General features: G+C 44.0%; 1 protein-coding gene and 1 long non-coding RNA gene across 5 annotated transcripts in view; one reads left to right on the top strand and one right to left on the bottom strand.

Annotated features, from left to right (window-relative positions):
- The window catches only part of FBXO31 (F-box protein 31), a 47,515-nt gene extending 29,335 nt beyond the window's left edge, over positions 1–18,180 (bottom strand). For 2 of the 4 annotated variants that reach the window (XM_066349148.1, XM_066349149.1), the window contains exons 1-2: positions 17,791–18,180; positions 3,270–3,341 (exon numbers count right to left, since the gene is read on the bottom strand). In XM_066349148.1, the coding sequence (XP_066205245.1) occupies positions 3,270–3,341; positions 17,791–18,139 (421 nt within the window). In that variant the 5' untranslated portion in view covers positions 18,140–18,180. Of the gene's footprint in view, positions 1–3,269; positions 3,342–3,820; positions 3,841–17,790 lie in introns of those variants that run through there. The other 2 variants (XM_066349151.1, XM_066349150.1) reach the window with 2 other exon arrangements.
- A 171-nt stretch (positions 18,181–18,351) lies between these two features.
- On the top strand, positions 18,352–23,696 carry LOC136380735 (uncharacterized). The gene is made up of 3 exons (XR_010746980.1): positions 18,352–18,980; positions 22,659–23,295; positions 23,518–23,696. It is a non-coding gene; the product is annotated as an uncharacterized lncRNA (long non-coding RNA).
- The last annotated feature ends 1,338 nt before the right edge of the window (positions 23,697–25,034 follow it).

Below are 25,034 nucleotides of genomic sequence, written 5' to 3'. Positions count from 1 at the left end.
GGGCAGAGCATCGCCCCTGGTGGGCGTGCCGGGTGGATCCTGGTTGGGCGCATGTGGGAGTCTGTCTGACTGTCTCTCCCCGTTTCCAGCTTCAGAAAAATACAAAAAAAAAAAAAAAAAAAAAAAAAGAATCAGCAGTCAAAAGAAACCTCCAGATGTCCTCCTTTGTCCACCCATGTCCCTATGTGCATGTGTGTGTGTTCACCTCACCGTGGCTCTTGTCCCCGCTCTGCTGTCCACCTCCTGAACTACCTACCCCGGCCACATCTTTTCCTGCTCCCTGGCAGTCACTACCCACCTATGGAGAAAAGATGTTCCACTGTCAGTCCTGCAAGCTGGACCTATGCCAGAACAAAGGTTGCTTTCTGCAAACCCTGCTTAGAAACTGTCTGATAATAAATGATGTTCATTCAGCCCTGGCTGAGTAGCTCAGCTGATCAGAGCATCAAGGTTGTGGTTCAATTCCCAGTCAGGGCACATGTAAGAATCACCAGTGAATATATAAGTGGAACAACAAATCTATGTTTTTGTCTCCCTTCCTATCTCTCTAAAATCAATCAATAAAAATATATAAATAAGTGAGATTCATTCAGATATAAATCAGCACCTTCCCTTGCCTCATGTTATGTGCTGGTTTCTGGAACAGTTGTTCTGACCTGGTCAAGCATTTAAGTAATTTCCCGTACCTGGTAACATTAACGTATTAGTACCTATACTATCACCCCTCTACAGTATATAATTCTTTGGTGCCAGCCAAGTGGTGCAGGGATCCATTTCCCCCTGCAACTGCAAGACATGCCTTGTATGTAAGTTTCCCCTAATAATTACCAGACTGAACTGGCCAGACTCTTTCTTCAGTCTTTTCCCTGCTCTCCCTTACAGAGGCAAGTTTTCCCACCTCGGGCCTTTTCCCTGGTCTGCGTGTACAAACACCACCTTCCTGCTCACTTATGCCCAGATATCCCCTCTATAGGACAGCCACCAGAGGGCCCGGCCAACCTCCACCACCCACAGCTGAGACTAGCTTCCTGGGAGCCTTATTTACCAGGTGTGTTGTCCTGTGAGTGTTATAGCCCCTAATACCTGGCAGGTGTGAGCACCTGCCCACTTCCACGATGCTATTTCGAGTGCTCAGAAAGCTTAGAGAACAGTCTTCACACTACTTTATGATAGTATCATCAAACAGCCTAACAAAACTCAAAAAAGTTACTAAGGGAAAAAACATGACATATTAGATATTCATAAAAGCCTTCTGGCCTTCCACAAGAGCCAGGAAACCTTTCTATGTGTATGTACACAGAGATTGTTGTAACGGGGTTTGGTTCTGATTTTTAACACTGATGCCAACAGCAAGGGTGAATTCTTCCAACTCTCTGCTCTGGTGAGATTTAGGACACTGAGCTTTGGGCAAATAATGAAGGAACCGAGGGTGAAGCCAGGACCATGTGGGCTCCCACAGGATAAAGGGTATGACGGGAGCAGCCAGCTTCCTGCCTCTGGAACTCTGGGCTTTGCAGGAGTCAGAGGCCTTGTTCTCCCTGATGAGATGAGAGGACAGGAGATGTTACACTTCCATGACACCTGACCACTCAGGCCTCCCAGACTCACTTCTTCTGGAGACACAGTCTCCCTGGGGTGGTGGGATGTGAAGCAGAGGCAAGAGAAGAAACCAAGGTCTGAATGTGCCTGGGGAAGGAGGAGTGGGGAGGTCTGGAGCAGAGCAGCCTTGCAGTGGGGTCGGGGCCGGGACAGCAGTGCAGGAGGCAGCAGCCAGCGTGAGAATGGTGGCTGAGGGCAAGGGTGGAGCCCCCACAGGAGGGGGCGCAGGGGGTACTAAGAGCTGGCAGGACAGGGGCTGAAATGTGGCAGGGTGGGAGGGACAAGAGCTTGGAGGGCACAGCCGAGCCACCAAGAAGTGTGTGGAAGAGCAAGGCCCATGAAGAACTTAAGACTTTAGACAGGAAATCACCCCAGGTGTGAGCAAGTCCTAATGCAGAAACACTAACCCATTCAGCAATCCCACGTGGCCATGGACCACAGTGTGCAGCAGTCTCTAACGGGAGGAGGAAGCAACAAGAGGATGACATCAGCCCAGACACGGGGACCCAACACCACCCGTGTCCCGCAGAGTCAGCTGCTCTGCAGAAACGCCATGCGCAGCCACGTGAAGGAGGGCGTCTCAGATGGGGACTCTGAGAACAGGTCCACAGAAAAGACGGAACACAGAAAGTGACTCCAACTGATGCCCGACCCTGGTGAAAGCTTGTAGCGCTTCAGCGCACAGTCAGCAGCCTGGCCCACAGCCAGCCCCATTGCCCGCCTTCTCAGCCCTGAACCACAGGTGTTTCCATGGAGAAGCGCGGCCCTCCGTTGCTGGGCAAGGTACTTGGTGAGGAGACACCGCCCGATCTGCTTTCAACGGAGAACTGGGTAGAAAGTTCAAAAGAATGTGAAAACCACAATTTTCTATGATGGTATTAAGATGAATACTTAAGAGGTCAACAAGTCAACTTTAGGCCAAAAAGAACTGGGTCACCATTGTCTTTCTCACTCTGTTCTTTAACTCCCAGCTGTGGGTGCTAATAACACACCACACCCCAATGCGGTGAAGAATGAGCAGAATGCTCCCTGGGGCTCTGCCCACCTGGGCAGCACTGGGGGTAACAGGGGCCCTCACAGCCTCCAGCAAAGGCGCACTGAGCAAAGTCCAGCTGGGAATAGTTGGGGCTGGGGGAACTTGGAGCACTCAGGGAGTGTTGCTGATGACCCTGAAAAGTAAAGGAAAGGAGAATGGAAATTGGGTGCTGGGGGGAAGGTGGTCAACACCTCTACAGGAAATGCAAGGGAACAGCTATCGAAAGTGCTGGAGGGAGGAGCGGGCCCAAAGGCAGCCATGTCAACTGACGAGGTCAGCGGGTGGCTGATGACTTCATTTCCCAGTTACTATCCGCTATCTGCATATCCAATCAGAATCCAGAGACAGGGACCCCTCTGGCAGCACCCAGTGCAGACATGCTTTTCAGATCTAAAGGTCCTTGACACCTAATATCCTGTGATGGGCTGGACACTAAGGGTACTGACAAGCCCCTACTCAGTTCTGGTGCCATTACTACCAGTACTATCTTTAAAATCTATATTAAGACATTAAGATTAAGATGTCTGAGAATGGAACTGGGTTTGGGGTCAAATTAATTTATTACCCATCGTTGATGCTCACAGTGTCTGCTCTTGGAACAAAGTTAATGATGGATGATATTAGATTAACTTACGCTTCGCATAGACATCTCGACAAGACACACCAGTGATCTCCAGCTTCCGCAAGTTTTCACAAACACCGTACTCTGTAACGAAACATTTATTAGATGTTACAGTTAAGAAATCACAAAGCAATATAAATAGACCAAATGATAGGAGGGAGAAAAGAAAAGAGAGGGAGGGAGGTAAGTGCTTTCTTAAGCCTTGGCCTTGTCTTGCTAGGCTGATCATACAATTCAGTGGTCTGAAAACAATGCATCCATGAAAATGAGATCATCATTGGTGTCAGGGTTCCACAAAGGCCCCTTCAGCCCCTTATTTGGCTCACCATGCTATTAATTCTATTAAACAGAAACAGATTCTGCGATTGAAGCCCTGGACAAGACACTGGAAGGAGGAGGTAGACACCCTCTGCCCTTTTGCATTGGGCTGCCTTAGAACAACAGCTGATAAGAGGATCTTTGACACCCTCCCCGTCTCCCTGTCTTCCCCACTGGCCTGGCAGACAACATACACCTTCTACTTCCTCCTTCCTATCCCTACTCTCACTTCATCATGGCCTTACTTTTCAAAATCACTCCCCTGCCCTCAGCGCTTCCCAACCAAAACCTCACGTCCTCTGTGCAGGTCTCAGAGAGGCTTCAAAAGGAAAGCATCATAAGTGAACTAATCCACACTAATACAGAACTGCCTGTTGGCCAAGAGCTAATAACAACACCGACTTCATACCAACCTTTGTGCATGCTGGGCACCATGCCACACTCTTGCCGGGCACCACTGCACTCCATCCTGCCAACAGCCCATGAGAGAGGTGCTACTGTCATCTCCATTTTAATGATGAAAAAAACAGGGGTAAAGTAGTGACTTATTTGTACAAAGGAACATGGGCTTTTGATGGGGAAGCCAGAATCAAAGTCTGGATGAGAACACCTTATAGTGGTGAGCACAGCCCTGGCACAGGTGTGTGCTCAGCAAGAATTTGAAGAGAACAGAGGCCCCTAGGACTTCACAATAATAGCCTCCAGGACTCTCACTCACTGTGCTCATACCAGGTACAGGCATTCAACTGGGGCTTCACAGGATGGCCTCATAACAAAATCCTGACAATGTCCTTTAGGGCCAGTACTACATATGTCCACATCACATGGAGGGAAACTGAGGCTTGGTGAGGTTGGTGACTCAGCAGTCATCTGAAACATGGATTAATGCTGTCTGGCCAGTAGCCACACAGCACTATCCCTCATCACATCACTTTCAGTCATGCCCGAACCTGCCTGAGGTCTGGTCTTTTCAATTGAATGGATGATAATAAGCTAAATGCTTCTACAACTATTAGGATTTTGGCAGTACACAAAGTAGAATTCAAGATTCAGACATGGCCCTGGCTGGTTGGCTCAGCAGTAGAATGTCGGCCTAGTGTGGGGAAGTCCCAGGTTCCATTCCTGGTCAAGGCATAAGCTTCTCCAACCCTCCCCCTTTTCTCCTTCTCTCTCTGTCTCTCTCTCTTCCCCTCCTGCAGCCATGGCTGGAATGGTTTGAGCATGTTGGCACCGGGCACTGAGGATCGCTCCATGGCCTCATCTCAGGCACTAAAATAGCTCAGTTGCTGAGCAACAGAGCAAGCCCCAGATGGGGAGAGCAGCACCCCACAGAGGGTTTGCTGGGTGGATCCTGGTCAGGGCACTGGGGGAGTCTGTCTGCCTCCCCCCTCTCCCACTTAATAAGAAAAGAAAAAAAGATTCACACAGGCTGGAGAAGGTATCTGGGGCAAGCTGGTTACTACTCTGCAAACCCCTTTGATGAAGCCTGTGCAGGGTGGGGGGGGGGCCTACTTTTCCCTACCTCCTCTATTGATGAAGAGATAAGAAGTTAAAGACCTAAAACCGTGGTCTTGCTCATTATTAGGCAAAATACATCTGTTTTACCCTCTTAATAAAAAGAATATGAACTACATTCTAGAGGATTATATAAATTATGAGCACTTGGAAACACAAATCATGAAATATGTTTGAGAATCTGGGGAAGGGATAAAATAATGTAGGCATGTAACATCAGTTGCCAGCAATTTGATAGACCACAGTTTATCAAAATCCTTGTAGCTTATCCCTAGAAAAACACGAACAACTGGTCTACCCCACACCCCACACTCACTGAGAAGAGTTCTGCTCTATATTAAACTATCTTCACACTTTCCTGTTGGCTCTATGATGCCAAGTGGCTCCTCCCAAACACCACCAGTCACTGTCACTATTTTGTTCAGCTCTCCATAAATACACTTTGTCCTTCTCTTGTACAAATACTATAATGCACTGCAAAATTGTTACCAAATAGTAACATCGGTTCTTCGTTTTATTTTCTGTGTGGCTTTGAACAGCCAGCTCCTTTTCTCAGTTTTAATGTGCTACCAGCGCATGAAGCAGCCAAGGACCTCCCTCTTTCTGCCTCTCTGACCAAGTGGTTTGACTATGGGGCTGGGGGTATGAGAGGGTGTCCTCCTCTGAACTGCACTGTAGTATGTGTTAGTGCTGCAGGCCAATGGTATATACAGGGCAAGACCTGAAAATGCATCCATCTGTGCTCTTGTTGCTGATGGCGCCTTAAGTCAAAAGCCAGGCCTTTTGCAAAGCATTGAGACTATCCCATGGGCTTTTCTCTCTGCTCAGACTGCACAAGCCTGGTGACTTGGTTTACGACTTCTGTATGAGTCCAAAAGATACTCTAACCTGATAGAAACTACCACTGCCCCTCATTAATCACTTGGACTTCTGAGTGATTCTAAGGTTTTGAGTTAGGATGACCAAGTCATCATAAATCTCTGTATACCTTGTCAACAAATGGTACTGCTAACATCACATAGAAGATGAACTTGGCACAACCAGATAAAGCATCCACAAAAATGCCATTAACCATCAGAAGAAAAGCAAAGTTATAATGTAGTGCTAATGAAAGTGGGATTTTCTTAATGTTCCCAATTATTCCACCAAAGTGGTATAATGTCATTCTGATCCAAATGTTCCTGTAAAAAATGTTCAGTATTTTCCACATGATTGAAAAATTTTTAAAAAACATAGCCAAAAACAATTCCACATCCTCTGATTGTTCTATAAACCTTCCCATAAGTCATCAAGGGAAAACATACTGAAAATAGCTTTCTTTTTTTTTAATTTTTAATTTTAGAGAAAGGGGAAGGGAGAGAGAGAGTGAGAGACAGAAACATCGATCTATTCCTATATGTGCCCTGACCAGGGATCAAACTGGTAACTGCTGCATATTAGGACAACGCTCTAACCACCCGAACTATCTGGCCAGCATACTTGCCAGTACTACATATCCTTCCTTCTAGAAATACTAACAAGTGTTAACTCCATCCTTTGGCAAAGAACCTATCTAAAATGATTAAAAGTTAAAACACCAAACCATGTTGCCTACTGCTGCTCTCTAAGTATGGGATGTGGTATTGCAGGCTGTCAATTCAAAGTTTCTTTGCTAATCTAGTACATAAGGTGATTTATGAATTTTTTTTAAGTATCTATACCAAAGATGGCAACAAAGTATCAAAAAGTTGGGAAGGGGTAGAAAAATGGGTGAGCAGGCCTTGAGAAAATTTTAAAACTTAAATGGTCATACTCTGATAAACAGTCTGGTACATTTTCTCAAACAATAAAACATAAAATTACCATGTGATCTAACTATTATTCTACTTCTGAGCAGATAACCAAAAGAACTCAAAGCAGGGACTTGAAGAGATATTGCACACCCATGTTCACAGCAGTGTTATTCACAATGGCAAAAGGTGGAAGCAACCTAAGTGTCCACTGACAGATGAAGGGATGAATGAAATGTGATCTATCTATAAATTAGAATTTTATGCCATCTTTAAAAGGCAAGAAATCCTAAAAAATAAAAAATATATAAAAGAAAGGAAATTCTAACAAATGCTACAATATGGATGAAACCTGGCATTATGCCCAGTGATATAAGCCAGTCACAACGGGACAAACACTATATGATTTTATTTACATAAGATCCCTAGAGGAGTCGAATCTGTAGACACAGAAAGGAGAATGGCGGTTGCCAGGGACTGGTGAAGGAAAAGTGGGGAGTTAGTTTTAAAAAACAGCCCAGTAGTTTGACATGAGTCAAGTCAACACTGAAGCTGCACCTAAATGCCAGGGCTGCCAGCCTCTCATCACTCATTTCCTGTCCAATAAGGCCAGTACTATGTGATGGGGCTTACCAAAACTCTGTCCTCACAGCACATTTCTGAATATGCACTGCATCTAGTCACTCCATAGGTGAGAATGGATTAGAATTATTTTACCTACTCTCTCAGCCCCACAGGAGAACCCAAAGAACACACATCTGGAGCATGGAGATGGTACCCATGCCAGCATGACTAAGATCTACACACACTTTGCACTGGAACAGAAGAGGGCAAAAAAAGTTAACGTCATTACTCTATGCATTGCCTCGGTACTGGGAAATTACTATTAGAGAGGACTTAGCCTCACTGTCCTAAAACATGCTACTTATGAGGGAACTTGCCCACCTTGGAAAAGCACAGTGCTAAGACATCGTCTGAAGCAAGCTGGTAGGCACACAGATAAGTCAGGAAAGGGAGGTTCTCTCTTGGTCCTGGAGGGGCTCGAATGCTAGAGATGGGAGTCCACAGGCAACAGAGAAGCACTGAAGACTCTGAGGGAGAAAAGTAGCTTGGACAGGGCCTGCCTAGTAGACTATTAACCTGTGGGTGGAGCCAGAAGAGATGCACCTGGAAAAGTAGGTATGGGGGGGTATTCAGTGAAGAGGCCACTGTACCACCAGGTAAGGCAGAGGCAGAGGCAAATGGAGGTGCAACCCAGACTTGGTACCTGGCAAGCAGAAAGGAGCCAGGAAGAAGGGGTAGAGTGTGACTGGAGGAATTGCTGGCTTGTTTCCTACCTGCCATAAACTTAGTTTTCTAAATAAAATTAAAAGGCAGAATTGATTGGAAAGACTGCATTTTTTTGTTTATACTAAATTAGGAGATAATTATAACCCTTAATAAAATACTGTTAAAAATTTTACTTCTCAACCCTGGCCGGCTGGCTCAGCGGTAGAGTGTTGGCCCAGCTTGTGGAAGTCCCAGATTCGATTCCCAGCCAGGGCACACAGGAGAAGCATCCATCTGCTTTTCTACCCTTCCCCCTCTCCTTCCTCTCTGTCTCTCTCTTCCCCTCCCGCAGCCAAGGTTCCATTGGAGCAAAGTTGGCCCTGGCACTGAGTACGGCTCCATGGCCTCCGCCTCAGGTGCTAGAATGGCTCCATCTGGAGCAGTGGCCCAGATGAGCAGGTCACTGCCCCCTGGTGGGCATGCCGGGTGGACCCTGGTCGGGCACATGTGGGAGTCTGTCTCTATGCCTGCCCGCTTCTCACTTCAGAAAAATACAAAAAAAAAATTTACTTTTGAGGCTAAAAAAAAATTCAAAGGCGGGGGGGGGGGGGGTTGGTGAGGGAGAGGAGTGGGGCACTGAGGCCTCTGCTCTGAGTGAACATCCAACACTCCTCAACAACAGAGCCCTGATTTCAAACTCCCTGTGTATTCTCCAGCAGCTGCTTTCCTCAGCTATTACTGTAAATGCATGTAATGCCCATTAAAAAAAAAAAAAAATATATATATATATATATATATACACACACACACACTATATAGCAAATCTAGAAAAATGCTCTGCAGCCAGTTTATCTTAGGATGAGAAAAAATGTAAAAACCAAAACCTAGACACAACCCACAAATGTCTCTTATTAAACACCTAAAGCATTCAGGATGCTAAACAAATAGTTTCTGAGGAGAGCCAAAACCACCTACATAATCAATGCGACTTATTCCCAACAAGTTCCATCTCTACAAAGATAAAGTCTCGGCGCCAATAGGCACCTTGAGAAACTTCGCTCTTCTAACCAGATGACTCTGAACCCCATCTAGCTCCCACGATAGGCACTCCCATGGCCAAAAGAGACCCATTCAGGCTAAGGTCCATCTGTCATCCCAGACACCCATTCTTCCTGAATGCACACACACTTCTCTGTCTCAGTACACACTTTGAAACCAGGAGATAAGCCCATGAGTCTGACTCTGAAATCATCTCACGCTGTCTCTTTTCTAAAATTCCAGACACATCCCTAATTCCTCCACCAATACTAGACAAGCAAGCCTGGTGATTTCAGACTTACTCTCCCCATCACCCCTGGGTGGACAGCGATGGCATCGCTGGCAAAGGATGCTGACTCATGAGTTTGGAACCCAGGCCATCTCCTGAAAGGGCCTGGTTTAGGGGAGGACACTTGTTCCTTTCCAAAGGCCAAAAGATGCCCTTATATTTCTTTGCATGCCACTTACAGTCAGAGAGACAAACTCAAATCTTCAAATGCATTACATAACCACTTTATAAACACAGTAAAGGAGCAAAAATGGCAGTGCCTAGACCTCTAAAACCAATCAATTCTTTTTGGCAAGCCACCAGTGTCTGTCCAATTAAATAGGACCAAGAGAAAAATCTTTCCTCAATGCTTTCTGGGTACCAGATTCACTTTTCAATTTTGTTTTTTGTTGTTGTTGTTGTTGTTTTAGGTTAAAAAAAAGGAAGTCTTAAAAGGCACCATTTATCCTTATCCTTTTCTACTTTGCTAATTGAAAGGATAGGTTTCTCTGTGAAGCAGCATATGAGATTCAACTTGAAAAATACAGAGAACTGTAGTTCTTTCCATTAGCAAAGCAGAAGAAAAGGATAAAGGTTTTCCCTATAGTTTTGAGATACTGCTCTATGTCCAAAAGGTGCACTGGCTCCTCTTCTCATGGTTGAGACCCATGTATTTCTACAACCTGGACAGTTTGTTTATCCAACTGCCTACCTGCCCTCTCTAGCGCTAAAACTGGTGGGCTCAAGAAGCAGTCACTTAACAGGAATCAAAAATACTTCTCAAGCCAACCTTAAAACTAACAACTTGCCCATTTCACCTCTTCCGGTGAAGGCTCTTCCAATTTCAGCCATGTTTAACAAAAGCCAAATTTATTACATTTTACATCAGCATATCAAACAGAACAGAAATAGCGTTTTCTCCTACATGCAAAAACAAAATTCAGTATCAGTTTTTAATTTCCCATTTCTGTCATAAAGATCACACAATATGGGAAAAAGATATTTCTAATCATGATGGAATGTGAACCCACTTCAGACTTAAAATTGATCAAACTACTATACAAATATTATTCCATGTGTCATTAAAAACTTGTATCATTGGCCCTGGCCGGTTGGCTCAGTGGTAGAGTGTCGGCCTGGTGTGCAGAAGTCCCAGGTTCAATTCCTGGCCAGGGCACACAGGAGAAGCGCCATATGCTTCTCCACCCCTCCCCCTCTCCTTCCTCTCTGTCTCTCTCTTCCCCTCCCGCAGCGAGGCTCCATTGGAGCAAAGATGGCCCAGGCACTGGGGATGGCTCCTTGGCCTCTGCCCCAGGCGCTAGAGTGGCTCTGGTTGCGACAGAGCGACGCCCCGGAGGGGCAGTGCGTCGCCCCCTGGTGGGCGTGCCGGGTGGATCCTGGTTGGGCGCATGCAGGAGTCTGTCTGACTGTCTCTCCCCGTTTCCAGCTTCAGAAAAATACAAAAAAAAAAACAAAAAAAAACTTGTATCATCAAAAAACAAAAGACATCATCAAGGAAAGAAATGGAAAAATTATACATTATTAATTCAAAACCTGACACTGCCAGCAGACGCTGAGCTGAAAAACATGAAATTTTTGTGACTCAATATTTCGAGTTCAGTATAGAATAGAAAAATACATGCACGAGCATTTCCTTTGTTTTTAACTTTATCTTCTGTTATTACTTGAATATGCTGATTTAGAAATATGGTCTGAATTTATTAAACTCATTAGCCTTACAAAGAGTTCATTAAATATTGCATAAGTGAACAGTGTTAAAATGGGAGAACATTTCAAAAATCACCAACTAGGTGGTGAAGTATTAACCAAAAAAAGCCCCGTCAGGGTCAAAGGCAGAACAATGTACTTGGCTTCTACCCCGGGTACTCTGAGAAATGATGACTTATTTATAGCCCCACATGCAAGTAACTGCAGGAGGCCTGTAGCCAAAGGAATGACACATCAAAAAGTGTCTACCCTTTATCTACCCGCTCCTGCCCAAGAGACTGCGTTGGGGTTGGTTTTCTACATGAGAGAAAATGTCACCCAAGTGTCATATTCTTGTCCCAAATCAGGAGCACAGATTTGGCTTCTCAGTAGCAACCTTTATACCTGTCCAGAGAAATACCACTAGCAAATACGCCCATGTTACAACATGCAGGCCAGGCTGGAAAAGCCAAAGTTCTACAGAAATCACTGATTTACTATTGCTAAGGCACGAGAAATTGTGAGCCTCTCACCAAACATTATAACAAGCTACCTCATTTTAAGTTTCTAGTGTACCTCCCTCCTTCCTGTCCCAAAATTATTCTATCCTTTAAGGAAGAGCTATTAAACACACATGCCTTGTCAGCACCCTGAAAGTTAATCATGGTCCAAAATTCTTTGAAACAAAAAACACAGGATATGGTATCCTCTTTCCCACTCCTGTTTTTTTGTGGCTTGTTTTCTGTTCTGGAAAATCCAATACACTATAAGAATACAGAAAACATTTAGTAGTAAATATTCAAATTCATTAGTTAGTCTCATTCACCCTCTCAAGATACTAAAAACTGTAGCCACCATTATGCCCGTCGAGACCGAACCTGAAAAACTGTTTCAAGCAACCTGATCATCTAGGACCATCCACCTCCTCAAACAGCCTGAGAGCCTGCCTCCTATTCACCAAAGCTGGGAGAGCTTTGGTTTTTAACCACATAAGCTTGACCTTGGCCTTATTAACACCCATTGTAATCAAATATCTAGCTCAGGAAAGATGAAGTTTTGGGGCTCAGAAAAATCAGACCACATATATCTTGTACACAAATATTTCTATATGTATATAAGTTCAATCACAATTATACTAACTCTTTGAGACATCTATGAATACCACATAGGATTGTCCAACTACTGACTCAGATAAGCTAGAAATTAAAGCTACCAGAATGAAATAGTGAAACTGAAGACCTAGCTGTCGACCATTTTCATAACCCTGGGGTGACAATGATGAGTTAAACCCAAAGTTAAAAACCTGTAATTTTGACTTACATTGTTAAGAGTCACAAAATTCACTATATATGAAGTAGAAAAGCAAATGACTATAGACTACAAGAAAATGTTTTACAATATAGTAAACAGAAATCTATCCAGATTAAATTAATAAAACCCACAAATTAATAGCGAGAATAATAGAAAAAGAGGGCCAAGAATAAAGATAAGCAAATAAACCCACATTGCCAATAACTATATTTTTGAAAAGTGCATCCTTCCTACTTATTAGGCATATGCAAATTAAAATGAGATAGATGCTGCTTCTCATCTAGACTGGCACACATTTTTAATATATCATTCACTTTAGAGAGAATCTAGCAGGTACTGTATTAAATGACATAACCTGGACCACAAAAGACTGTGAAGATGTGTACTGGGCATTTGTATTTCACGTTATTACTTGCCTATTCATGCTGCAATGACAGGTGTGTAAACAGGTAAAATCACTCCAGAAAATAACTGGGTAGTACCTAATAAAACTGCAAATCAGAAAGTCCACTGCCCAGCAACATTGCTTCTAGATATACTTTTTTTTATTTTTTATTATTATTATTTTCTATGGGAGACAGAGAGAAAGAGACAAAGACAGGGACAGACAGGAAGGGAGAGAGATGAGAAGCATCAATTCTTTGTTGCACCTCCTTAGTTGTTCATTGACTGCTTTTTCATTTGTGCCTTGACCAGGGGGCTACACCTGAGCCAATTACCCCTTGCTCAAGCCAGCAACCTTTGGGCTCAAGCCAGCAACCATGGGGTCACGTCTATGATCCTGCGCTCAAGCTGGTGAGCCCACATTCAAGCCAGATGAGCCTGTGCTCAAGCCAGCGACTTTGGGGTTTTGAACCTGGGTCCTCTGTGTTCCAGGCTAATGCTCTATCCACTGCACCACTGCCTGGTCAGGCCTGGATATATTCTTTAGAGAAATTTTCAAACTTATCTGCATCCAAGGAAACACATACAAGAGTGTTCACTGTCACACTAGGTATAATGAAAAATAATAATAATAATAAGCAAACGAACAAAAATGTGACCTCTTCATATTATGAACCAGCACACAGCATTTAAAAAGACTTAACCAGTCTTAAATGTATTAACATGGACAGAACTTTAAAAAACAGAGTTGACAGGGAAGAAAAGCAGATGCTATTACAAAACTTAAAGTATAACATAGTTGTAAAATTTAAACCAGCACAAAATAATAATAATATGTTGAACATGTATACAAGAGTGTGTACATAAAAGTAAACTAAACCCATGACAGTGGCTGCTTCTTGTAATGGAAAGGATGGTGGTGGTCAGAAGGGGCTTTGAGTCTTACCTAATACATTTTCTTTCTTTCTTTTTTTTTAATATTAAGTGAGAGGCAGGGAGGCAAAGAGACTCCGGATCTCCCCGACTGAGATCCACCCAGCAAGCCAACTGGGGGCAATGCTCTGCCCAGCTGGGGCTGCTAGTCCATTGCTTGGCAACTGAACCATTTGAGTGCCTGAGATGAGGCCATGGAGCCATCCTCCAGGCCCAGGGCTAATTCACTCAAACCACTCAAGCCTTGGCTGCAAGAGTGGAAGAAAGAGAGCAAGCAAGAAGGAGGAGGGGTAAGGATGGAGAAGCAGATGGTCACTTCTCCTGTGTGCCCTGACCAGAAATTGAACCTGGGACTTCCACACCCTGGGCTGATGCTCTAAACCTGCCAGGGCTCTGCTATGTTTCATAAAATAGAAGTAGAGGAGCCTGACTAGGCTGTGGCACAGTGGATAGAGTGTTGGACTGGAATGCGGAGAACCCAGGTTCGAAACTCCTGAGGTTCCCAGCTTGAGCGTAAGCTCATCCAGCTTGAGTGCAGGCTCTCTGGCTTGAGCATGGAATCACAGACATGGTCATCATGGTCGCTGACTTGAGCCCAAGGTTGCTGGCTTGAGCAAGGGGTCACTCACTCTGCTGTAGTCCTCGGAGTTAAGGCACATAAGAGAAAGCAATCAATGAACAACTAAGATGCTGCAACGAAGAACTGATGCTTCTCATTTCTCTCCCTTCTGTCCCTCCTTGTCTGTCCCTTTCTCTGTCTCTGTCCCAAATATGACACACACAAAAAAAGTTATTTAATGGGGGGAGGGGTAACTAGGAATATGCCTGTTTTATCATGTTTGTCCTTCATTTTATAAATTTCTCAAAATGAAAATTCCCCCAGCCTGACCAGGCGGTGGCGCAGTGGATAGAGCGTCGGACTGGGACGCGGAGGACCCAGATTCGAGAACCCGAGGTCGCCAGCTTGAGCGCAGGACTCATCTGGTTTGAGCAAAGCTCACAAGCTTGGACCCAAGGTCACTGGCTCAAGCAAGGGGTTACTCAGTCTGCTGTAGCCCCACGGTCAAGGCACATATAAGAAAGCAATCAATGAACAACTAAGGTGTCACAACGTGCAATGAAAAACTAATGATTGATGCTTCTCATCTCTCTGTTCCTGTCTGTCTGTCCCTGTCTATCCCTCTCTCTGACTGTCTCTGTAAAAAAAAAGAAAAGAAAATTAAAAATAAATAAATAAATAAAAAATAAAAATTAAAAAAAAAAAAAATGAAAATTCCCCCAGCACATCAGACCATCTTGGTGAGTAACATGTCTGTTGTCCCAGGAACTCTGAACTGAGAAATGCAATAGTGGGAAAGAAAGGACTTGAAGGGTCCTTCTATGTCTGTTCCCCAGCTTCTTTCTACATCTTCATCAGTATTTCTTATATTTCCATTAGCAAATCTAGAAATCTACCCTGAGTTATAACTCCAGTTAATTTTACTCTCTGGCATGCCTTTGACTTTTATGATTACAAGAAGTCTTCTGTCACCCTCCATTCCTAGAGTTGAACCACACACACACACACACACACACACACACACACACACACTCCAGTTCCCCAGAGACTACCATGCAGGTTTGGCTGACTGATGAAACTCCTCAAAGCACACTGGAATAAGTGGTACCTTGAGATACGAATTTAATTTGTTCTGTAACGGAGCTCATAAGTCAATGAAGAACTGATGCTTCTCATTTCTCTCCCTTCTGTCCCTCCTTGTCTGTCCCTCTCTCTGTCTCTGTATATCAACTCGTATATCAAACTGCCGATACTGGACCCGTGCGCCAATACGCCAACTAGCGGCAGCTTCCTGAATCACAACTCGTATCTGGAAATTTCGCTCGGATCTCGAACAAAAATACAGACCGAGTTGCAGCTCATATCTTAAAAAAAAAAAAAAAATTTGTACGTTGGTCTGTTTGTATCTCAAGGTATCACTGTATCTGTGATGAATCTGCGTCTTATAGGACCTGATACAAAACAAAGCAAGTGGAAATCACAAAAAGAAAGTGGAATTTTCTTTGCCTCTATGTTAAAATGTTAAAAGAAATATATTTGCTATATACATGACAAAATATTAATATTGCTAATATTAAGAGTTCTTCCAAATTTGTAAGACAATACACACTCCCTAATAGGAAAAAAAACCAAAAACCCACAAATAGGGAATTCAGAAGAGGTGAAATAAAAATGGTCAAGAAGCCCTGGCTGAGTAGCTCAGTTGGTTGTAGCGTCGTTGGAATATGCCAAGGTTGCAGGTTCGATCCCCAGTTAGGGCACATAAAAGAATATCTCTCTTTTCCTCTCTAAAACCAATCAATAAATAAAAAAATTTTAAGTGGCCAAGAAGCATAACTAAATACCTACCATTTAAAGGGTGAGGGTTTCACTTGTATTGTCATCTCATTAAACCCTCAAAGCAACCCTGTGGGACAGTACTTCCCACTAAAACTTAGGCAGGGGAAGCAGCATGTCCAGGATCTTACAGCAGATACACAGAGCCTGCCCTGATGACCAGAAATCTGGAGTCTTGGCCACTGAAGTTCACAGAAGAGAGAAGATGACTGGCTGATCCGCTTGTTGGGGATGATTCAAGAAAGGAGGTCTTCTCATGTAGGCTTACTGGGGGTACAAATACCAACAGCTGGACAATGGTTGTACCACATGCTACTACCCACAACCCCACTTTGGGAAGTATACACAAAGAAGATAATCTCAGAAGTTCTAACAGGTACACGTAAATCTCATAAATTCTTATGAAATGCACAAAGGCAGTCTCGATAGCACTGTTTATGACAATGAAAAATTGCAAATTTAAAAGTCTATCAGAAACTAATCTGTGGCTATGCATGCAGAGGAATAGTAGAACACTTTTTTTATACTAAATTGTCTCTAAGAGAATATATAGGGCATGAGCTCATTTAAGTAAAAACATGTACATGACTCTTCATATGTATGTATATAGAGAGATGTTTCCCAAATTTTAAAGGTGGTTTATCTTTGATTGTAAAGACCCTGATGATTACTTAACTTTTTTCAACAAGTTTATTTGAGTCAAACTGACAGTGTACGCCAGGGAGCAAGATCTCAAATGCTCCCTGATGATTCTTACTTTCATCCTTTTGCTGCTCTGCAGCGTTCTGATTTTTTACCTACGCTGTTTTCCAATACATGAGAGCTTACTGAACATCAAAGATATGGCAACGTTTAAACGCTGAGAGCCTTGCACTCTGGAGTAAGTAAACCTTTCCTCCCGGGATTTGTTACAAAACTACTCACTACCCTCACTACTGCCACCAACATCCGTGAGGGTAATAGCAACCCCTCTAACACTGCCCGGTTCCACCCACCTGTCCACAAATCCAGTCCTGTTCTCAGGAGACTCTCCAAACACTCGGCCCTCTCTGCTTCGTAACTCCTCAAGCTTACCATCATCGCTCTCCTCAGCTCCCTATCCCCTGACCCTAAAGGGGGCGCCCGCAAATGTCAATACTACCCTAAATCTCCAAGGTCTGCACCTACTGGCACCTCCCAGTCCCAGCTCGTGCCACTCCCCTTGGCTCTGCGGCGTTCTGTCCCCACAACTGGGAGACCTCTTCACCCCTCTCAGAGCACCCTAATGCCCACCGGGAACTCTACCTCGTCCGCATCCCGGATCTATGGCCGGGCGCCTCCACACAGCTGTGTCCGCACCCTGGATTCCCCAATCAGTGACAGGTCTCCATCCAGGGCCCATGGGGACCTGAGACCCCGAGTCCCCTCCAGGCCTGAAAATCCTGCCCATCCAAGACCCTGTCCATGGGGCTACCGATCTATGGCCGATCCCACTCCAGGGCCCTTGGGGACTTCCGACCTCCCTTCAGGCCCGTACTCCCGCCGTTCGGACCTCCGTGCACACTCCCACCCACGGAACCCACACGCCCGCCCGGACCTCTGCTCTAAGGCCCCCCTAGGTACGGACCCCCGCTACTGTGCACTCACCCTCCCGGCAGCGCCGTCTCCAAATGGTGTCAGTGTGCAAGATTCGACGGAACTTGGTGCAGACCTGGGCCAGGCTGGGCAGGTCAGTACCGGGTAACGAGGCGAAGATCTCCACCAGAAGCTCTGGAGGCAGCTCCAGCAACGAGCAGCGCGGGGGCGGCGAGGAGCTCGAGCTCCGGCCGCTTCCCGCACCGTACAACGCCGCTGCGCCCGCCTCGATGCGCTCCTCTTCCGGGTCCGTGTCCGGCTCGCTATCGGCGGTCGCAGTCTCAGCTGGGCCCCGGCGCTGCTGGCGACGCCGGCATCCACGCGAAGGGCCCACGCCACAGAGCCGAGCGCACACCGCCATCCCAGCCCGAGTAACAGCCGCCGCGCGTGCGCCGCCGCCGCGCGTGCGCCGCTGCTGCCGAGAGCCGGCCCCGCCCCGCCCCAGAGCCCAGCCGGCCCACAGAGCCTAATCACTCCCTCTCAGAGCCGAGCCCCTCCTAGTCCGATATTTTAGCCACGCCCCAACACCGCCATCTCACCTCGGCCCCGCCCCACAAGGGGCGCTCTCAGAGGTCCCGCCCCGGGAAGCCCCGCCTTCCGGAGGGGGTTGATCGGCGGGTCCCTCTCCTAGTTGTCAATTGGTCCCGGGGCGGCCCTGGCCTCTGCTCACTTGAGGTCTGAGGGTCTCTTGTCCCGCTCCTGGACCGCACACGAGGAAAAAAGTGTCACGCACAAACGCGCCACTGCCGCTCCTTCCCAACCGAAGACGTGCGTGTGGGCAGCAAAACCGCGCGCTGCCGCGTGTGTGAACCAAACTCACCACTTCCAGAGTATGGGGCTGACGCGCTCCCCACTGCGCTGATGAGGCTCGTGGAGGCCGACCCTCAACCCTGGAACAACTTCGGGTGTGTCTGCGGCCCCAAGGATGGCCCCAACAACCCTTCCCAGAGAACCCCCGACAATCCTGAGGACCCCTCCGGAAACTCTCCCCAGCACGTTCCAGAGGATCCCTCTCCATGAATCCCTCCAGAACCCTCTCTGAGGACCGCCCACCAGGACCATCCGGACACCCTCCTGAGGACAGACCCAAGGACACCATCCTCCTGGAGGAAGCTCCAGACGACCCCAGGGACTGCTGCACAGAGAAAGTGTGGTTAAGTGACAAGTGGAACCAATGCCTACTGTTAAGCCCTACTAACTAGGTAAGCCAAATAGAACCCTGAATTGTGTCTGTCAACTCTTTCTTTACCTTTTTTGTTAAGATTTTATTTATTGATTTTACAGAGAGGGGTGGGGAGAGAGACGGGTTGGGGTACAAGAGGTATCAACTCATAGTTGCTTCACTTTAGTTGCTCATTCACTGCTTATTGTATGTGCCTTGACCAGGCAAGTCCAGGGTCTTGAACCAACAACCTCAGCCTTCCACGTCAATGCTCCATCCACTGCGCCACCACAGGTCAGGCAGCTCTTTCTTCTATCTGAAAACTCATTCATTCATTTCTGCCCTCATTACAGTGAAAAGAATTAATTATGCTAGCTGATAAATCCTGTGTCATCTGGCAGTGATCTTGTTGTTATGCCCTAGTTACCTTGTTCACTATGTTCCAGGGCACGTGTGTTCTAGAGAATCTGTAAGACCACCTACTGAGAGTGACTTCACCTTAAATAAATAGCTCATAACAAGAAACTGTTGTTATTGGTTGTTTCCAGAGAGAGCCAGCTGTGTGGATACTATAGAAACAGATCTACAACTGGTTGGTCCCAACTCCTTTCTGATCAAGACTTACTTCAATGCCCTGAAGTGCTGGAGGAGTTGCCTAGAATCTAAATGGAAGCTAAGAATCTACTGGCCACCCCAGTATTTCTTAGTTGAGTGTGAGGTCTTGCTAATCTAATAGAAAATAGTAACCCTGACAGTTCCCCAGGCCTAGCCTTCACAAATTTCTGGCTATCCACTACTACCTCCACAAGGAAAACTCTAATCAGAAAAGAAGGCAGCCTACCCTAGTCCACAGAATCCCATAAATGGGAAAGTCCATCTCCTAACAAAAATAACAGTGCCTTAGTTCAAATTTTGATCATCTCAGGTCCACACAATTAAAAAGCAACACTAAACTGACCTCCCTGTATCTAGAAAGATTTTCAGTTCATCTTGTGCAGTTATCAGAACTCAATTCCTTTGCCTGACCAGGCGGTGGCGCAATAGATAGAGCGTCGGACTCGGATTTGGAGGACCCAGGTTCGAGACCTCGAGGTCTCCAGCTTGAGCGCGGACTCATCTGGTTTGAGCAAAGCTCACCAGCGTGGACCCAAGGTAGCTGGCTTGAGCAAAGGGTTACTCAGTCTGCTGTAGCCCCACGGTCAAGGCACATATGAGAAAGCAATCAATGAACAACTAAAGTGCCACAACAAAAAATTGATGCATCTCATCTCTCTCTGTTCCTGTCTGTCTGTCCCTATCTGTCCCTCTCTCTGACTCTCTCTCTGTCTCTGTCAAAAAAAAAAAAGAAAAGAAAAGAACTCAATTCCTTCAAATAATAACATAAACAAAAGAAGACTCATCCCATCACTCACCTATTTAAAAGTACTTAGAGGGTTTATTGACACCTTATCACATTACAAAGTAGTTTACTCTCTGGTCCTAATCTCCCAGCCTGGCCTTCTCTCCTTCCCCACACACATCTTTCAATGGGAGTCACCAGATTCCTTAGCCAAAATTCACCATGCCTTGTCACAGCTCTGTCACTTTGCTCAAGCTGCTCCTCTGTCAGGAAGTTCCAACTCCCCAGTCTGTGCCATTAAAACAGCCCTCTTCCTTCTTGTCCTCAAATGGCACCCCCTTTTAGTAAGGATAGTCCCTTTATTACAACACCATTATATTGTTTTACAGCACCAGCTTTATTAGATATATCCCTTGTAACATGATAGATATACTAACACTTCATATAATCAATAAATGTTTACTGACTAAATGTTGGATAAAAAAGAATACAAAAAAAAAGGAATAAACTGACGAAGATTAAACAGGGAGGAACATGAACCAAACATATGTAGAGAAGACTGGTAGGTTATAACCATTACCATACAAGCTAGAAAGTATCTCAACAATGTAATCAACTAATACAATAAATTTTTACAGAATGCTTGACTAGCCTATGTGCTATGTTCTGTGTAGATCCCTAGATTCTAAAGCATGAACCTTACCTTTGTAACATTTCAGTCAGTTTTTTAAAAATATATCTATTCACAATCTAGCTTGGTAGCTAAGTTGGTTAGAGCACTGTCCCAAGTTTGTGGGTGTATCCCCAGTTAGGACACATACAAGAATCAACCAATGAATGCATTAATAAGAGGAAAAGGCCCTGGCTGGATAGCTCTGTTGGTTAGAACATCATCCCAAAATGGGAAGATTATGGGTTCGATCCCTGGTCAGGGCACATACAGCAACATATCAATGTTTCTGTCTGTCCCTCTGTCTCTCTCTCTCTCTCTCCCTTCCTATCTCTCTCTCTAAAAATCAATAAATAAAAAAATGTTTAAAATATATATATATTTCCTACTAGTACCTATCAATAAAATATAATTTTCTTCTAGAGGAGCTTAGCATATACTAAAATGACAAAATAATTTAATCAAATTTTTGTCTTTATTAGAATAATTAAACTATTCTATGTTAACAATTTGAGTTATACAACTATACAGTTAAAAAATATACCTATATATTCTTATAACAGGAAGGCTGTGTACAGTAACTCAAAGATGTTGAAGGATTGAACTGGTGTAGACCATCAGAACAGAAAGAAAAAGACAGCTGAGAGCATGGGTAATCCATGGTGGTGTAAAGGAACTAGAGGGGAAAGACTTTGCATATAAAACAAAATGTTGAAACCTGAAAACTTTATGTATCCTTGAACAATTTTATAAACCCTTATATAGAACTGTATCCTTTACAAAGGACGCTAAAGAGGGTGTAGTAAATGAAAGAAAGGAAAAAAAGAAAAGGGATGCATTCACAGTAAAATGAGTAAAAGCTAGATAGAAGCGATCATTTGTTTTAACACTATGAGACTACAATAATGAACTCTTTGTTAGAACTGATAACATCTAAGGAAATAAGGAGAACACAAGGCATGGCATTTTCCAATCGGTTGCCTGGAAAGTCAGTGAAACTAGTAAACCTTTAACTTAAACGCATGTTGTTTCTCAGAATCCAGATGTGAAAAATGCTTTCTTCCCCATTGCTCAGCAGAAACAGTCAAGGTGAACAGAAATAAGGAAAAACATTCAAGGGCTAAACAAGAAGTTCACAGTTTAAAATAAGAGTCTGAGGGATAAATAAATATAAAGTGACAGAAATTATTTGACCCTGGGTGATGGATATACAATATAATCAACAGTTCAAATGCTATAGAAATGTTTACCTGAAACCTGTGTACTCTTATTGCTCAATGTCACCATGTTGATTTTCTAAATAAAAATTGAAAATTAAAAAAAAATTCTGAATAGTTGCATCCCTTAACAGTCCCATATAGGAACTGTTCCTGAAAAAACAGCAATCCTTTGAAATTTGTTTAGAATTAAACAAGCAAACAACAACAACAAAGAAAACCTGTGAATGTCACCCAGTTCTTTCCGTTGTTATTCACTCATTTAAGAAATAATGTTAGGTTATCTGCGTGATTTATGATGGCTTTTCTGCATACACTAGTTTGCTGATTTTTAAATGATTTTTTACTTTCAGTTACAGTTGACATACATTATATTAGTTTCAGGTTTATACCCCAGTGATTAGATATTACATAATTTACTAAATGATCATTCCTATAAATCTTGAGTTTGCTGATTCTCTCTTCCTCTTCTCTTTTTGCTGATTTCTTAAGTTGTACCCCAGAGGCAAAGCTTCACCGGTAGAGGAAGCACTCCAATACTGTGCCTCTGTCTAAAAACCTCCCTGGAACCAGTGAAGACACTCCCACACGCATCTATTGTGTGTCAACTTCAAAATCCTCCTGACTGAATCCTTTCTGAGAATAGCTCCTGGACTCCTCTTGAGCAATACTTGTTTGTTTACTTGTTCTAAAGAGCAAAAAGATGACACAGGACTGATTGGACAACTGGCCAATAGTGGCCCAGACAACTTCCAGGGTGGAATATGTCTTCCAATCAGAAAGAGGAGCGGTGGGACAGGCCAAGCAGCCCTGAAGAGGTGAACTACTTCTCAGTGTGGCTTCCCCTCCATATTGAGTGTGGCAAAATAACCCTAAGTGTTCTAGACAGCAGTTATTGTTTCATGCCCCATTTAACAGATTGTTACAAATAGCCGGACAGCATGATTTATAGCTGTGTTACATCATTAGTGCTGGGATAGCCTATTCAATTTTTATCGGTTAAATTATTTCCCCCATGATAATTATGATCATTTAATGTTATGAAAAAAGGAATAGGATGAGAGTTATTTAAAACTGATACTGCTTGGCTTTCCACAATGATTATTTGATAGTTTAAAAGCACCATGAGGCCTGACCTGTGGTGGTGCAGTGGATAAAGCGTCGACCTGGAAATGCTGAGGTTGCCTGTTCGAAACCCTAGGCTTGCCTGGTCAAGGCACATACAGGAGTTGATGCTTCCAGCTCCTCCTCTCTCCTCTCTCTCCCTTTCTGTCTCTCTCTCTCCCCCTCTCTCTCCTCTCTAAAAATGAATAAAATAAAATAAAAAATTAAAAAAAAAAAGCACCATGAGATTGTTGGAGAAAACACTAAATTTATTATTATTTTTAAATTTATTGAATTTAGAAAGAGAGGTAGGGAGAAATACATCAATTTGTTGTTCCACTTATTTATGCATTGATTCTTTTTTTTCCCCTAACCCACAACCTTGGCATATTGGGAGGATGCTGGGGCAACACTAAATAAATTTAAATGAAGGATGTGCTTTTGTGTTTTCCCTTTATATGGACTGTTTCAAGTGACAGTAATATTTATGTTATTCATCTAAAAATAAATCATTGTATGCTTACACTAGCTAGCTTAAAATAATTCATGAACAATATTACTTTACCACTAAATATTTTCACTACATCAAATTTCTATCAGACCACAATTTGGGGCACATGGAATTTAATTATTTTTCAACTATGCTAGTCTAAAACGGAGATTATGCTTATGAGACACCTTTACACACCCACTGTACTAGATGATTTTTTGAGAACTATACGGGGATATGTGGTTTTACTTTATTTTCCAAAAAGGGATATATAGTTTTAGATTCAAGTAGGAATTCAAGATTAGGGGTAGGACTATAGCAGCCACCGTAAATGTGGATTTTAGTATTGGAAAATCACAGAGCAATCCTGTTCTATCAGTAGCACAGTCCTTGAGGCTATGACAGTAATTTGGTAAAGCTTTATGGATTCCTAAGGGGCTAGGAAAATATGAAAATCTCCCCCCCACACACACACACTCCAATATGACAGATAATCTATTTTCCCCTTCTTCTTGCATTTGGAACAGTTGTCCAGCTACAGATGTCCAAAGTAACTCTAAGCCAAGAAAGCACTCACCAGCCAATACTTATCTAAAAAATCCTTTTCGATTTCAAAACTGATCATTTTGTGTTTCACAGAAGGTAGATACATAATAAGCACTTACTAAATTTTTTTTCAGTCTTCACAGAATATATACAAGACAACCAAGATAGTACACTCGGAGCTTAAAACCTTCCTTTGGAACTTTGGAAACCAGATAAAATGTCTTAAATGTTCTTTATTAATGTGTACAGTACTATTAGATTTTCAAGGTAAAGAACTGTGACAGAAAGAGAGGAGGAAAAGCCTAAACAGAAAGTGACACATGCACATAAACGCACTGTTCTTTTGTAGACAGTGGTAGAATAAAGAGCTACCAACTAATGTCATTGTTCTGGTGATGGGAATAATTGCACAAGGATCTCCAACATACTGGCTTCTCTATAAAGAAAGAAATTCCAGCCGTATTAAAACCACTTTGAGCCTGACCAGGCGGTTGGCGCAGTGGATAGAGCCTCGGACTGGGATGCGGAAGGACCGAGGTTCGAGACCCCGGAGGTCGTCAGCTTGAGCACGGGCTCATCTGGTTTGAGCAAAAAGCTCACCAGCTTGGGCCCAAGGTTGCTGGCTCGAGCAAGGGGATACTCGGTCTTCTGAAGGCCCACAGTCAAGGCACATATGAGAAAGCAATCAATGAACAACTAAGGTTAACAATGAAAAACTGATAATTGAT

Source organism: Saccopteryx leptura, chromosome 9 (assembly GCF_036850995.1).
Source record: "Saccopteryx leptura isolate mSacLep1 chromosome 9, mSacLep1_pri_phased_curated, whole genome shotgun sequence".
NCBI classification, from domain to species: Eukaryota; Metazoa; Chordata; class Mammalia; order Chiroptera; family Emballonuridae; genus Saccopteryx; species Saccopteryx leptura.
Note: the sequence above shows the minus strand (reverse complement) of the source record. Positions and strands in the feature narration are given on the sequence as shown.